The sequence below is a fragment of the Cygnus atratus genome, chromosome 26, assembly GCF_013377495.2.
Source record: "Cygnus atratus isolate AKBS03 ecotype Queensland, Australia chromosome 26, CAtr_DNAZoo_HiC_assembly, whole genome shotgun sequence".
Classification (NCBI taxonomy): domain Eukaryota; kingdom Metazoa; phylum Chordata; class Aves; order Anseriformes; family Anatidae; genus Cygnus; species Cygnus atratus.
The window spans coordinates 3,166,531-3,181,141 of NC_066387.1; the positions used below are offsets into that span (position 1 = coordinate 3,166,531).

The 14,611-nt window shown below is 53.5% G+C and overlaps 1 protein-coding gene across 2 annotated transcripts in view; it reads left to right on the plus strand.

The window, feature by feature from the left end:
• Positions 1 to 14,611, plus strand: part of SH3GL1 (SH3 domain containing GRB2 like 1, endophilin A2) — a 30,755-nt gene that overhangs the window by 8,758 nt on the left and 7,386 nt on the right. For both annotated transcript variants that reach the window (XM_035567753.2, XM_035567754.2), the window contains exons 2-5: positions 10,955 to 11,023; positions 11,135 to 11,207; positions 11,966 to 12,109; positions 13,995 to 14,128. In XM_035567753.2, coding sequence (XP_035423646.1) covers positions 10,955 to 11,023; positions 11,135 to 11,207; positions 11,966 to 12,109; positions 13,995 to 14,128 — 420 coding nt within the window. The remainder of the gene's footprint in view (positions 1 to 10,954; positions 11,024 to 11,134; positions 11,208 to 11,965; positions 12,110 to 13,994; positions 14,129 to 14,611) is intronic.

Genomic DNA, 14,611 nt, shown 5'->3' on the forward strand with positions numbered 1-14,611 from the left:
AAGCATTTAGCAAACATCTTGTTTGCTGCTGACGCACGTCTCTGCACATGCTTCTGGGTGGACGTTTGGGGCATCGGGTAGGCACAAATCTGCAGCGCCAGATGTTGATGCAGCTATTCTCGTGCAGAGGAAAGCTCCTGATTGTGCTGGGTGAATTTTCAAGACCGAGGGAGTCTGCTCTTCTGTTTGAAAGGGATAATGTAACCTAAATGCTGTGTACCAGGCTTTCTGATCCACCTATTTCTCCTGCTGCAAGGCAGAAAGGCGACAGTGAAGCATCCGTACTGTCATCTTTAGAACAAAAGCAAACTGCAAAGTGCTGCCAGAGTGTTTTGTTTTTTTCCACGTTCCCTCTGAAACAAGTATTACCGAGCATTAACGGCACGCAGCGGGAAGAACGGTGGGTTCAGCATCCCCTGGCACGGGCACAAAGCGTGGCAGGGTCCCAGGGTGGGGGACAGCCCCCGTGCAGGGCTCCTCGAGGAGCAGGAGCTCGATCTGCCCCACGTGCTGCCTCCAGATCGCTCCCCGCAGCCCTGCAAGCGTCTGTTCGCTCGCTCCTGCTCTCCTTTTCCTTAGGATGCTGTGCTCTGCTGTGATAGCCGCCAAGCTTTTCCTAGTATTCAGGTTAACAAAGGGAAATGTGTATTTATAGTGTTGTGAATTATTTCTCTGCCTCTTTGATGTTTGTGTGCGCTGAGATATCGTTAGGTCCGTCCCGTGGTTCTTTGGCTAACGCTGCCCGGGTTAAGAAAGGGCTGCTGGAAGTGCTCAGACCTTCCTCTGCTCCCCTTAAATCAGGAAGAGGGCTTTTTGGCCTTCCCTTTCACGGGGCTGAGCTTCTGCTGAAGTCCTTTACATCCCTTTTGGGTCCGTGACCCAGCCTGGTACCATCCTTGACCATACCTCACCTTGACCGTCCCCTCGACTCATTGACATCTTCCTTTGAAAACTGAGCGCAGCCACAACCCGACTTTTCACCGACTTGCTCAACGTGCCCCATCGGCATGGCTCGGTCTCATCATGTAACCCAGAGCCCCTTTGGGCTCCTTCCCAGTTCCCTGATGGTCCCGGGGCTCTGTGGCTGTTGCAGCCTTCAGCGCGGTGACGCCAGGTACTGTCAGCTGCCCTGGGGACCTTCATCTCTCCTGGTTTTCCCAGGAGCAGAAATCCCATCTGAATTTTTGAAAGCACTTCTTGCCGGCTCCTCTGTGGCCGTTGTGTTTTTCCCGGGGACCTCCAGGTGTTGTAAACCCTCCTATTCCCTTTTTTATTGCTTTTCAACCCCCCAGGAGCAACGTGCAAGCTGCTGGTGGGCTGGTGCACCGAGCCCAGGACAGGGCTCCTGGTTTCTCTGCCTCGCTTTGTCGGCTGAGCTTTGCTGCTCTCTGGCAGAAGAGGTGAAAGCGAACTAGCAGGAGGCACTCGGCTTCCAGAACTTTGTCCTTTCGTGCCACATCTACCGAGTGGCTCCAAGCGCTGAGTGTTGGGAGCCGCTCGTCTTTTCCACCGTGTGTGCAAAGGTCCGGCGGAGCTGCTGGGAAATGATTGCTCAGCAGCTTTGGAAGAGTCAGGCAGTAATTAACTGCGGCTATGAGAGATAGGACGTGGGGAGGTTGGGCAGGAAATCTGGATGCAAGGCAAATATCCCGCGTTTCCCCTCTGTTTGCTGCACTTTTCCTCCGAATTGCTGCAGTCATGGCGGTGGGAGAAGGGTCGTGTCGGTGGCAGAGAGGAGAGCTGCTGCTGCTTTCCCGTGGGTTTTTGTTTTCTCTGTTAACCTGACCCATTAATTTTTTCTAGCCAAAGAGAAATTATGTCTTATTTGGTACAGAGCCTGCAAGAAGTGACTTATGATAGGAGAAAATGGTTATGATGCAAGTCCTTATTGCTGGCTGCTGGGAGGCGTGGTAAGCCCGTGGCAAGCATCGCCCCAGAGCAGGAGGTAGGGATCGAAACTTTTCCTCCCTGGCACAAATCTGCCTCCAGCGGAGCATCGTGCCCCTTCTGCAGGCAGCCACGGTGCCCGATGCTGGCGTAGCATTAGCAAGGCAAGGCCAAGCTGTCAGCTTCTCTGCGGGGAATAAAAAGGACCCTCCGTTTTCTTGAAAGAGTGACTTGGAGAGCGCCGAGCTGCTGACAAGCATGAAATGTCCCTGGAAAGGCACTTTGTACACACGGTGGGCAGAGAGGGGGTCTGGGGAGTGTGAAGGAGTCGAGGAGAGGTCTCTGGGTTGGTTCAGGGTTGTGGGATCCGTAGCGAAAGGGCTGTGTCTGGCAGTGTTGCCACGCTGCAGGTATGTTAAGCTCAGAGAGGCTTTGCTGGATGCCCTCATGAGCCAGCCCATCCCTTTTGAAGGACTGTAGAGGTCAGAGCTGAGGGCCTAATAAACAGGGTTCCCAGCTGGGATTTAAGCACTGCCATCAGGCTACAGGCAAGGGAAGGACGCGTCCCCTGGGCAAATGGGCAGTGGCTGCATTGCACCGCACGTACGTGCCCTTCTCTGGCCGTAGCTCTGTGAGCGAGACCTGCTGGCTCCTGCTTAAGTTCCATTTTTTAATTCCTGCTGTCCTCATTCCTCCGAGCCCATCTGCTGGATGGGGATGAGTCACCGATAGCGCTTTGAGTAGGTGATTTGGCAGGTGGCTCCCAAGAAAGCTGTCTCTGCGCACGGCAGCTCTTTCTTTGCGGTTCCCACACGGTAAGATTACAACCCGAGGTCGCTTTGAAGGCATCGTGCCTCGGGAAGGAAGGGACGGGAAGGAGCTCCTCATTGTTCGGCGCTGACCCTCCTGCTGCGCCTGCCGAAAAGCAAGGCAGCGGCTCTGGCGCTGGGTAGCGAGCGGCTGGGTCGTTTCAGATGGTGAGGGGGTGGATGGCTCGGCTCGTTTCACGACACGTTTTCCTGGGGCACGTGTCTGACGGCAGTGTCTCTGACGGCAGCACCTCTGCGTGCTTTCGCACGAGTACACTGGTGGTGCTTGGTCTCAGCCCTTCTCCTAAAAGAAAGGAACGGGAAAAGTGAAGGCAAGAAAGCTCAGCAGAAGACGGAAGGCTGGGCTCTAGACCAAAGACACGAGTGTGAGCTGATACAGAAAGCAAATATTTAGCAGGGAAACGAGACGAGGTAGGGCAGAGCTGTCAGCTCCGTGTGCCCAGGGGCAGGTTGGGTGAACGGAGGGGCTGGCACAAGGAGCCACAGCATCATCCTGCTCGGAGGGAGAGAGCTTCACCTGTTTGTCTGCTTCTGATCTGCGCTGCCCTTCCGCAGCCAAACCGGGATGTGCGGGGTGGTGAGACGGTGTCTGTCGAGTCACCTCCAGCTTCTCGTTTTGGCTCTGCTGCTAAACCTGCTCTTGACAGTAGGCAAATCACTTCCTCTCGTACTCGTTCCTCTTCTAGCACTTGTCGGTCTTCTCCGAGTGGCAGCTTTTGGGGTGAGGAAGGCCGGCGGGTGCAACGGAGCTCTGCCTCCTGGAGACCAGCGGAGCTGCTGGGGGCTCGCAGGTGGTTTGGGTTTGCTAGGGAATGGGCCTCCTCCTCGCTGCGAGGCTGCCAGTGACTGTTCATCCCTTAGTCCGTGCAATAAACACTTGGGTCTGTTTCCTTTAAAGTAGGTCAGAAGTTGCTCGGATCAGCACGCGCTATGCTGTGGGCATCCCGATCCCTGGTTAAACGGGGGTGTCTGCTGCCTCTCAGCAACATCTTCCCTTAAGGATGTCACAGAGTCACCGAGCTGTAGGGGTTGGCCGGGCCCTCCAGAGCTCACCGGCTCCAACCCCCCTGCCAAAGCAGTTCCCCAGAGCAGGCTGCCCAGGGAGGCGTCCAGACGGGCCTTGAATATCTCCAGAGAAGGAGACCCCACAGCCTCCCTGGGCAGCCTGTCCCAGCGCTCCGCCACCCTCACCGGCAATAAGTTCTTTCGCGTGTTGGTGCGGAACTGCCTGGGCTCCATTTTGTGGCCGCTGCCCCTTGTCCTGTCCCCACAGACCCCTGAAAAGAGGTCGGCCACGTCCCTCCGTCTCCCACAGCTCAGGTATTTACAGACATCGATCAGATCCCCTCTCAGCCTTCTCTTCCCAAGGCTGCCCAGACCCAGGTCTCTCAGCCTCTCCTCCCAGGGGAGATGCCCCAGGCCCCGTATCAGCTTTGGGGCCCTCCGCTGGACTCTTCCCAGGAGATCCCCGTCTTTTTTGTGCCGGGGAGCCCAGAACTGGACCCAGAGCTCCAGGTGAGGCCTGACCAGGGCAGAGCAGAGGGGGAGGATCACCTCCCTTGACCTGCTGGCCACGCTCCTTTTAACGCACGCCAGGAAAATGTCTTTTATACAAAAGAACAAAAAAACAAAAGGTTGAAAGCCTTGGAGGCGGCAGAACGCGATCAAGTATAAAAGCAAACACCAACAGACGGACCCCAGAAGGAACTGCAGGCTAGCTGGGAGGAAAGGTGCGTGCAGCAGGAAAGCTCTCGGTCTTGCTCCGGCTGCCACAGCTCCATGCGAGCTGCCCGCTCGCCTCCCCCCTGCGAGCTGCCCCCGTGGCTGGGTGCTGGGGATGCGCCGAGCTGCTCTCTAGCAGCAAAAAAGGGGATGGGGAAGAAACGGGGAGGCCCCGAGACAACATCTGCGTGTCATTCCAGCACCTTCCAGTCTCGCCTCGTTTCACCATGAAGGTGACAATTAACTTTCCGCGCCGTGCTTTGTGTTGGTGTGGGTATGCAGCACAACAAATGGAGCTCGTCCCCGTCAGCATCTGCTCAAGGAGTGCCACCAGCCTCAGGACAGGGCCAGGCGGGCTTCGCAGGGGCTGGGGGGGTGCTCAGGACCACCGCCGGCAGGATTGTAGCAAGCAGGAGCAGAGCCTGATGCAGGGAGACCTTCGCAGGGCTCTCGGCCATCTCCAGACCCCGGAGCAGGAGGCCGCCGTGGCTGCAGCCGGGGCTCGGCCCCATGTGCTGCCCAGCTGGTTTAAATCCTCCACGGACGCGCAGCAGCGGAGCGAAGTGTCCTGTTGGCTCTGCAGAGCCGCCCAGCTGCCTCTTGCGCTGTGATGATGAAGCTACCAGTGACGATAACTGAAAATTATGCTTAATTCCAGGGAGCCGTGCGTTACCGAGCTCTCGCGGTGGCAATGGCTTTATTCAGCTCCCATGGGGACGGTCCCCAGCAGTGTGCTGTTGTGCACGACCGGGGCACCAGCAACCCCAGCACCTATTAGCCCTAGTTCACCTTACCTGCTAGTTCCGCGTCTCTACCAGACTTTCCTGTTGCACTAAAGCCCCATTCATCTGGGACTCAAAACATTTACAGCACCTTTTTAATTCTTTCGTGGCCTGGCATTTTCCACTGAACTCACTCTTTTCTGATGAAGGCAACCAGGGCGGAGCTGCTGGTCTGTTTGCCTGTCTGTGGTTTTTATTTCTTGAAGGGAACTTTCTGCTGAGACATGACGCTGGGAGGGCGGCGGGGTGGAAGAGGAAGGCTTTGACCTGGCAGCGTCTGGAAGGATAATGTTTTCATTATACCATGGGCAACTGTTTTGAATGCAGAGCTTGCATACATTTGGTATGTTATAAATAGGGCTGACTGCTTGCTACGGAGAAAGAACGCAAGTTTAGAAGAAAACCAGTTTGTTTCTCTTGGTGCGTTGCGCTTGTTTGAGTTTACGACGGCTACCTGAATTTCCTATCTGCAAATACTTCAGGCTGGAGAGCAGACTATCGAAATCAGGTGTGCAAAGTCCAGGGGAAGTCTCTTGCTCACAGATAACGGCGCTGACACACGCCTCCCGTACCCACAGCTGGTGCTGACAAGGGCTTGCTCGCCATCAGGGCGGGTGTGCCGCTGGGTTTTGGAGTAGGGGGGCTCCACGGTTGCTCCTCAGCCACGGGAAGTTTGGCAGGTGGTGTCTTCTGGATCCGCTTCAGCATGAGTTTCGTGTCTGCTGATTGTGCTGAAAATCACCCAAAATTTTCCTTCTGCATCTGTCCTTCCTCTGTCAGCGGCGGGGGTGATGCAGCACAGCGGTGCAGAGCAGCACATCCCATCGCTCTGAACTGGGACTCGTCCCATCTCGGGAACGGCCTCGCCTGCTGCTTACAAAACCTGTTGATGTTGTGCCCCGAAACGCGTCCCCACACACCCGCTGTGCGGTGTTTCCACATGGCCTCCATGCCCGTCTCCTCGCAGGAATGTTAATGGGGGTGATGCTGCAGGCAGCCACGAGGGAATTGCAGCCCTAGAGTGGGAGTGGGTCCTACCTCGTGCCTCCGGGATCTGTTTCGGTTTCGGTGATGGCATGGGCAGCACCAGGTGACTGATATGTCTTCCTGATTCATCTGGTTTATGTAAGGATGCCCAGGGTAGTACACCAAATGACGGGGGTTCGGGTTGTTTTTTATTTACTGCGAGCTTGTCCTGGAGCTGAGGAGCAGTTGTGTGGATCAGGAGAAGGAACGATGGGCTTGGAGGATGCTGGAGAGGAGGGGATTTTGTGTGGTGGGTCAGGAGAAGCTCTGCAGCCCTCCCTCACCCGAGAGGTTACGTTTCTCTCCCGCTCCCTGCTATAAAAGAGAAGCCTTCTTCATCCTGCCTTTCTTCTCCCTCTGTGTACACATATCATTCCTGCCTCTCCCTGTAGCCAAGCTCCTGCTGCAGTAGTTAGCTGAAACAATAGGTCTTTCATTTCCGAATATCTTCCACCATGCACAGCCCATCAGTAGGTTTCCAACGGCAAGGGGAAGTTGTGATTGTTCGAGTTCCCACGCCTCAACAAAGGAAATCGATGGAAGCCCCTGCGAGTCGATTCTCTTTAAAACGAGGCTGCAGAAACCGCAGAACCTGGCCAGGAGCAACCCTTTGGAGGCAGGAGATGAGGCAGAAGCTGTGAGTGCTGGGGAGGGAGGCTGGCTGCCCTGCTGCTGCTGGGTTTTGCCGGGGTGGGAGCTGCCGCACCCCGGCACGGTGCCGGAGCCGTCTGACGGGATGAACACACCTCCCTGCGCTCTGATCTCAGGTCAGAGCTATCTAGGGCATACCTGAACTGCCAGCATCCTTTTAATTAAGCACGGATGTGAAGCGAGGGATTGATTTCTTGCTTCTGGACTGCTTCAGCCCTCTTCCCCCACCCTGTGGCTCGGTTTGGTTGTGATGCCGGCTAAATGGCCGCCCTGTTTTGAGGCAGGTTTATCTCCCTGATCCGTGACGCCCAAGTATATCGCCTGTGCTAATATTTGCTCTAGGAAGCATTCAGCTTTGGCTTCTATGCGGTTCAGCTGAGGGCTTTTGCTCTGTCATCGTGCCCTGCTTCCCTTGCTCTGAGCTCCAGTGCTGCTCGCTGCAGGTGTAACGTTTTAGGACGTGTCCCATCCTGGTGGGGCTGGTAGAGTAAAGGAACCAGACACCGTAGGCTTGTTCTCATCTTTCATGCCAAGCCAGCTGGTACACTTCAGCAGTAGTCTGCAAGAGAGTATTTGGGCCACTGCATTTGGGGAACTGTTGCCTTGTCTTGCGTTGCACCGTCCCTTCCCTGGGTTCGCATCCCTCTGCCTGCAGCATTTGCAAGAGGCCAGGTCTCTGACCAGGGAAAGGCTGGCGTATCCCGAGTCTGCAATCACCCCTCTTCCATCTTCACCACGTCCCTAAAAACACCCTGAGATGCTCTCTGGAGGAAGCAGCGGTGAGATGCACGCGGCTGCATTTCACCAACCACTTGAAGGTTTGTTCAGGCCACGCTGGGTGCTGTGGGCAACACGCATCTGCTTCCTTCTCCCTCCCACCTCCCTTCTTTGTCTCCCACCCCACAACCGAAGGGTGAGCCCCCTGCTGACTTTTGTGCTGCCCTCGCCCCCAGCCCTCGGGGAGCAGCAGCCACCCACCCGCCAGCGTTTGCAGGGCTCTTCGCAAGCAGCACGACGAGAAGGACTCGGAAGCTTGGCTCCCAGTCGCATCGTGAAGCCCTGGGTTGAACCGCGAGCCAGCGAGGGCTTCTCCCAGCTTGTGTCTCAGCTAGGACAGCAGGGGATTTGCATTAGTTTGTCTTCCTGCCTGACAGATTTGGGAGCGCGGGGATGGGGCTGGAGCTGCTGTGGATGGCACACAGTCCCTCCTTCTTTCCTTCCGTGATGAAGCCTCCTGGTTTAATTAGAGCCAGCGGGGAGAAAACCTCAATCTTATTATTCCTTCACAGCAGGGCACCAGTAGCATTTCTTGGATGTCAAAAGGAGGATTAAATTAGTCTGCAAGCAAGGTTTCCTCCTTCGCATCTCTAGGTTTTCTGGGAGGGTGTTAAGCCTCCAAAATCACTGTGGTGATCAGTGCATTTGACATGGCATGCAGTCCCTGATTACAGCAGAGCTCCCTGTCAGAGGCGTTGTTTGCAGCTTTCTGGGCTGCAAATCTGTGGGTGGGTGGGTGGAGAGAAGTCGGAATGGAATTGCTCGGGATAATTGTACCCTTCCCAGGTGTATTAGAGAACAGAGGAGGTTTCCGGAGGTGCAGCCTTTGGGAAAATGATCTGTACTACTCTCGGATGTGCAGAAGCCCCTTTGTGGCCGTGTAGGCTGTGTGACGAGCAGCATTTTGGCACAGAGGTGCTGGAGCGGACGATCGCAGCTGGAAGCGCCTTTGCTCTGGTGTGCTTGCCCTCGCCGGGCCTGGCAGGCAGAGCAACCGCTTCATGTTTTTTCCCTACTCTAGAGAGGAACGTGTGCCTCCCCAGCTCCGAGCTGGCTTGCAGAAGCACGTGCTGGCACCGCAAGCACAGAGCAAGTGTCCAAAAAAAGCAAGAATCCGAGTTCTGGTTGTTTGCCCATCTGCAAGCGGCTCTGTGGTGACAATTCCCCTTGGGGCCTCTCGTGCGCTGGCTGGGTACAGGGCTGGGCCCTCCTGGGGCACAGATCCATGCAGGGAGCTCCTGCTTTCCTTGCACTTTTGTCCTCCTTTTTTTTGTCCCTCTTTCGGTGTTCGTAAAGAAGCCGGTGAGGTTGGGAGGGCTGCGCTGCACCCAGGAGCGTGCGTGCACCTCCACGGGGCCGGGCGCACGGGGACATGCGGAGAGCAATCCGGGGATTAACGCCTGAGAATGAAACCTGGAGCTGAACCAGGCGAACCGGGCGAGCAGCAACCCTTTATCTTCCCCTCCAGTATCGAAATGTCAAGGGTGAACTGCAGCAACCCCTCTTTGTGGGGTCCTCTGCTGAACCCAGAGAGAGGAAGGGTGCAGTGAGGCCCGAAAGGCCGCGGCCTGGTATGTGGGGCCCGGCGGAGCCTTGCTCTGAAGGGCGTTTCGGCCTCGCCATGATTGATGCCGCTGTTGCTCGGTGCCGAGCAGTCATTCAGAAGAGCTCTTTGCTCTCTCCTCTGTCATGTCTGCGCAGCCTCGAAGCTTTGGGTGTTTGCAGATGTCCTGCCAGGAGACGCGAGGAGCTGATCAGCCAGAGCTGTGCTCAGCGCCATGGTGTTAGAGCCAGGCACTTGGAGCACCAGGGGTCTTTGAACACAGCTCTGTTTTTATTTTTTTTCCTCCCTATTTTGGGGTCTGGATACGGGATTTTGTTAAATCCCTGAAGATCTTGTGCTTCTTTGTAACAGCAATCATTTGGTTTTGGGGGCTAAAAGCACTGCATGGCAGGTGAAGTTGCACAGGGCAGGTCCAGTGTCCCCAAGTGTTTTTCAACCTGGATGCTTACCTAAAGGTTTTTTTTTCCACTTCCTCAAAAAACTAAGGAACCATTCCTAATCCCTGTGGGAGCAGGAGGGTGCTGGAGGAAGAAAGACTTGATAAAAATCAAGTATTTGATGTGGAAGTAAACAAACCTGGATTGTTCAGCCAGAACTGGAGTTTTAACTACAAACACAAGAAATCCTGGCAATGACCTGTGGCAGGCGTCAAGTGCTTGGCAGTCAGCAGCTGTTTAGACCACTTTTGATGTCTGTGTAGGTAATTTGGTGTCCATGGACCAGTTTGGGGCAAGATAACACTTGTGGGTGTGTTGCAGGCTGGTTTGGCTTCTGCATTCTGCCCCAGGTGCTCCACTGGCCGTGCCACTTGGGAATGGGGCAGGGCAGGAAAAGTTCCTCTCCTCCTCTCCGTTTAGGCTGCACAGAAGGACATTTCTTTGGGTGGATTTAATAAGGTACTTTCAGCAAGTGTCTTTCAGCTCAGGCAGTTGAATGGTGAGGTTTAAGAAAAAGAAATCTTTTCTTAGGGTAAGCGATATTTTGAAGAAAGACGATAAGCCCTTCATACAGACTGACAGTCCGTAATGGCAGGGCTGCTTTGGGCTGACATCTCTTGTTCACTTGTGTTAGAACAGGCATCAGAGACACCTTGATAAATGTATTTGAAATTGTTGCTATAGCTTCTGTAGATCTCTTTATCATCCACTTAAAAAAAATTTAAAAAAAACGAAATACAGTGCCCTAGACCCTAAGCTCTCCCCATCTGGATTCCAAGGAGCTGTGGTTTAGGGCTTTGAAAGGTCTCTGCTCTTTCTAGACTTAGGTCTTATACCGGCTGCTGTGAGCAGAGTATGTTAATTTCCTGTTTACTTGCATTTTGCCTTGTGTGAAATTGAAGCCTGTCTCAAAATGGAGTTGAGAGACAATGCTGTTACTCGCTTTTTCCAGCAAGCGTTGGAGTTGGAGCCGTGTGTTGTGATTTAAGGAGCTTCATAGCTTCTGCTGGGTGAGGAATATCCTGCCTGTGTCTGAGGGCTGAGCCATGCTTTGGGAGGGTAGGAGATGTTTAAATTTTTAGTGGGGCTGTGTTAGCAAAGAGCCAAGTGTTATTACTGTGCTTCGGGCTGTTCCTGCCACCTCCTTTCTCTTGCAGATGCTGTCTGGACCACCCCTGTTCCCTTTCTGTCCCCAGGACTGGCTGCGTGAGGTATAAGCAGCATTAGTGGACAGCCACTACCATGCCTGATTCTTCCTGCTGTGTTCTCTTTCTGCAGCTGGTCAGCGAGAAAGTTGGAGGGGCTGAAGGGACCAAACTTGACGATGACTTCAAGGAAATGGAAAAGGTGAGTAGGGAACAGGAGGAATCTCTAAAATCAAACGTGTAAGTCCTCTGTGACCTTGCCAAAGCCCCAAGTTGATCTTCACTGCTGCTGGATTATCTTGTTTTGCTACAGAAAGTGGACCTGACCAGCAAGGCCGTTACAGAAGTACTGACCAGAACAATAGAGTACCTCCAGCCAAACCCAGGTGAGTCCTCTCCTGTCCTCTTCCTTCTGTCCCCCAAGCTGCTCAGGGAATCAGGGAAAGAGGCAGAGGGTGAAGAGAGATATCAGAGAGAACCTTTTCGACCCTAAGATGTTAGTCACCAGCGCATTTTTGAGATCAGGCATGCTGCCTCCCTTTACCAGAGGTATGCTGGACTGTCCTGTCATATCCTGTGACCTCACTAGCTGGCTGTGTTAATGAGGTCTTACTGTAGCTAACGGGTACTTTGTGGCTCAGGTTAAGATCAGGGTACCCCTCTTGCCCTGTGATGTGTTTCTGGACTGGACTGTAAGATGCTGCTGTTACTGTCAAACAGTGAACAGAACAGACACATCTTTAGCCTTGGACCTAGAAAAACCCTGGAGGGAACCCGTTTTTGCTGGGGCGTGCAGAAAAAGTGGCGCATCTGGTCTGGGAAAGGTTGGCTGGCTTTGTAGCCATCACCTCTGGAGCCTGCTGTCCTGCATGTTTCCAGCCAGCTCATTCAGAGCATACTCCAGAGACTATGGGAGAGCTGGGGAAACTCCTTTGGCCTTCACTGGTTAGTTGTAGGGAACTATTTTTGCTTGCTGTCTTGGAAAAGAAACTTCTCTTTTCATAGCAAGTGATATTTCTGGTAGATGAAGACAATAGGGCTTCTTGGCTTTAGGAGTAGCTTAAAAAAAAAAATTTGGCGGTGGCCAGCAGCTGCTGGCAAGCCCAAGTAATTGCAAACACGGCTGTGGCTGTTTCTGTGCCAGCTTCCAGAGCCAAGCTAACCATGCTGAACACGATGTCGAAGATCCGCGGGCAGGTGAAGAACCCTGGCTACCCGCAGTCGGAAGGGCTGCTGGGGGAGAGCATGATCCGATACGGCAAGGAGCTGGGCGAGGACTCCAACTTCGGTGAGTGCCCCATGGGGCTGCTGCCTCTTGCAGCCTGTAGAGGAGATGGCGAAGTCTGGTGCCAAATTTCCAAGCTGTTCCTCTGCAGTTCCTGAAGGGCTCTGTGACCCTGTGCATCACTTAACAGCAAGTGCCTCGAGTCCAGACCGGCAGCGAGTGCCAGATCTATAGCAGGTTTAGAGCAAATGGATGGCAGTGGCTGCACCTCGTTCCTTAAGCCAAAACCAGGGGCAAAATCCACAGCTCGTGGCTGGTGTCCATTCTGTTAACCACCTCCCCATACACTGGCCCGCCTTGAGGCCCTTAGAAGAGGCTTGAAAGCTTTCACCCAGGCAGGGAAGCGGTGATCCCAATGTGCTGGATCGCAATCCGTGGCATTACGTGTAAAACCACCTCTTAGTACTTCTTTATTAAACACTGGGATAAGTTGGCATGTGGGGAAAACTCCCTCCGTGCTTCTAAACAGAGCACTGGTGACGTGGAAACCAGATTGAGCGAGATTAGGAGTTTTACTGTGCAACAGAGCTCTGCTATGGGGAAGCTGTAGCCAAGAAATTTCCTCGTGGGGTAATTTCTCATAACCATGAAACAAACCATGTGTGACTTGCAGGGAGGAGGGGGGTGAAGCCTTTCGAAGACATCAGCTGTAATTCACTGAAACGTCAGCCTGCACATGTGGCAGACCCAGTACAGCGCACAGCTGTCTGATCGCTTCCAGTGCAGGGAGGAGCCGCCTTGCCTCAGGAAAATTAAAAAGCTCTGGCCACTCTGTGGAAATGGTGAAGGAGTCTCGAGGGTATCTCTGGTCAGCTCAGAGCCCTGCACCTCTCTTGGCTTGCAGGAACCAGCATTATTGCAGAGCAAGGGGGAAGGAAGTTTTTAGAAGAGCACACCGAACCTGACTTCCTTTAATAGCCTCTCCTTACAGAAACACTTAACTTGATAAATTTGTGTTTTGACAGGTTATCTAGAGTTATCACAGTTGAAACAACTCTTTTTGCAAATACTCTGTGGTGTATTTTTTCCAGCTGGACAGTAGACCCGTGGTTTCACTTTACCCTCTCTTTCATTTGCATATTCTCCTGTGCTAATGTAGTGCTGAACTGGTCGGTTTGCCAAAGCTGCACAGGAATAATTTAATCTATAAATGGTTTCCACTGGAATAAAAAGCCAAGACTAAAAACGCTTTGCTGCGAGGCCGTCTGGCTTAGCTGTCATAGTGGCAGGAGCTTGAGAAAAGCATGAAGCTAAATGGGTTTCAATAAGCAATTCTGGGCTCTCTAATTCAGAGAGGAGAGAAGGAACGATTGGCCCGGCAGAGGCTAGCGTCTAAAATGAATAAAAGGCTGCAGGTTTGCTGCCAACATCTGGGGAAACTTGAAAAGTTGGTCAGAGTGCTCTGGGCTTAAAACCACCAGAACAAAGGGACGGCCAGACTGAACCAGACCAAACGTGCTCTCCTCCGGGCTCCTGCTGCCAGCAGTGGCCAGGTTAAAGCACTGCTTGGCAGATGAGTAGCTCCGTGATTCCCTGAGCTAACAAGGCCGCTTTAAAAAATGTTTTTACCTTTTCCTTTCTCTGTGTAGTTGGTAGAGATTGTTCCTGTTTTGCAGAGGAAAGAAATCAGGCATGTTGGTGGAGTGTCGGCTGCGGAGTCGGCACCACCATGCAATTGCCTGCGCTCACACCAGGCAGCTCCCTGTGCCCGGCTCGGATGGATGCTCCAGATAGAAACGTGGGGGCGTTTGACATGTGACAGAGCTCGCACATGCTGGGTGTCTTGGCAGAATGGCTCTGCATGCAGCTGCCAGAGACTTGGGCTCTATTTAACTGCCTGGCCTGTTCTCCCTCTCCCTTTCTCTTCCCTTCTTTTCCTCGCTCAAAGGCGATGCACTTCTCGATGCCGGTGAATCTATGAAGCGACTGGCTGAAGTGAAGGACTCGCTGGACATTGAAGTCAAACAAAATTTTATTGATCCCCTCCAGAACCTGTGTGACAAAGACCTGAAAGAGATCCAGGTAAATGCCACGATGGTTTCTCTCCTCTTCATCTCTTCAGATCCTGGCCCCTTCTGGCTGGTAGTGCACGTCACCACTTGCTCCATCGCAGTGGGAAACAGGTGGATTTACACAGATACCAGTCCCGTTCCCCTGCACTTTGCACACTTTCTCTCTCCACATTCACTGGTATTTCCTCCCCTGCTCAGTGCACTCAGCGCCACTGCTACTGCTCCCGAGCAGCTCCTAAAGCTTGGATGTAGGTGTGAATGTTCCTTCATTTACTGTGCTTTATGGAGGATGCTTTGGGAGGATGTCCCAACTGTTCTGGGCTTCTTGCATTTGGTTCTTTGTGCTGTGAGGTCCCAGTCGTGTTACATTCAGGGCTGGCTGGCATTAAACTGCAGCATTTACAGCTGTTGGCTCTATTCTGTTAATGTCCTGGATCCTACAGCGTAATTTTCAAGCCATGAGTAAGCTTCCCTCTAGGCCTCTGAGGATGCA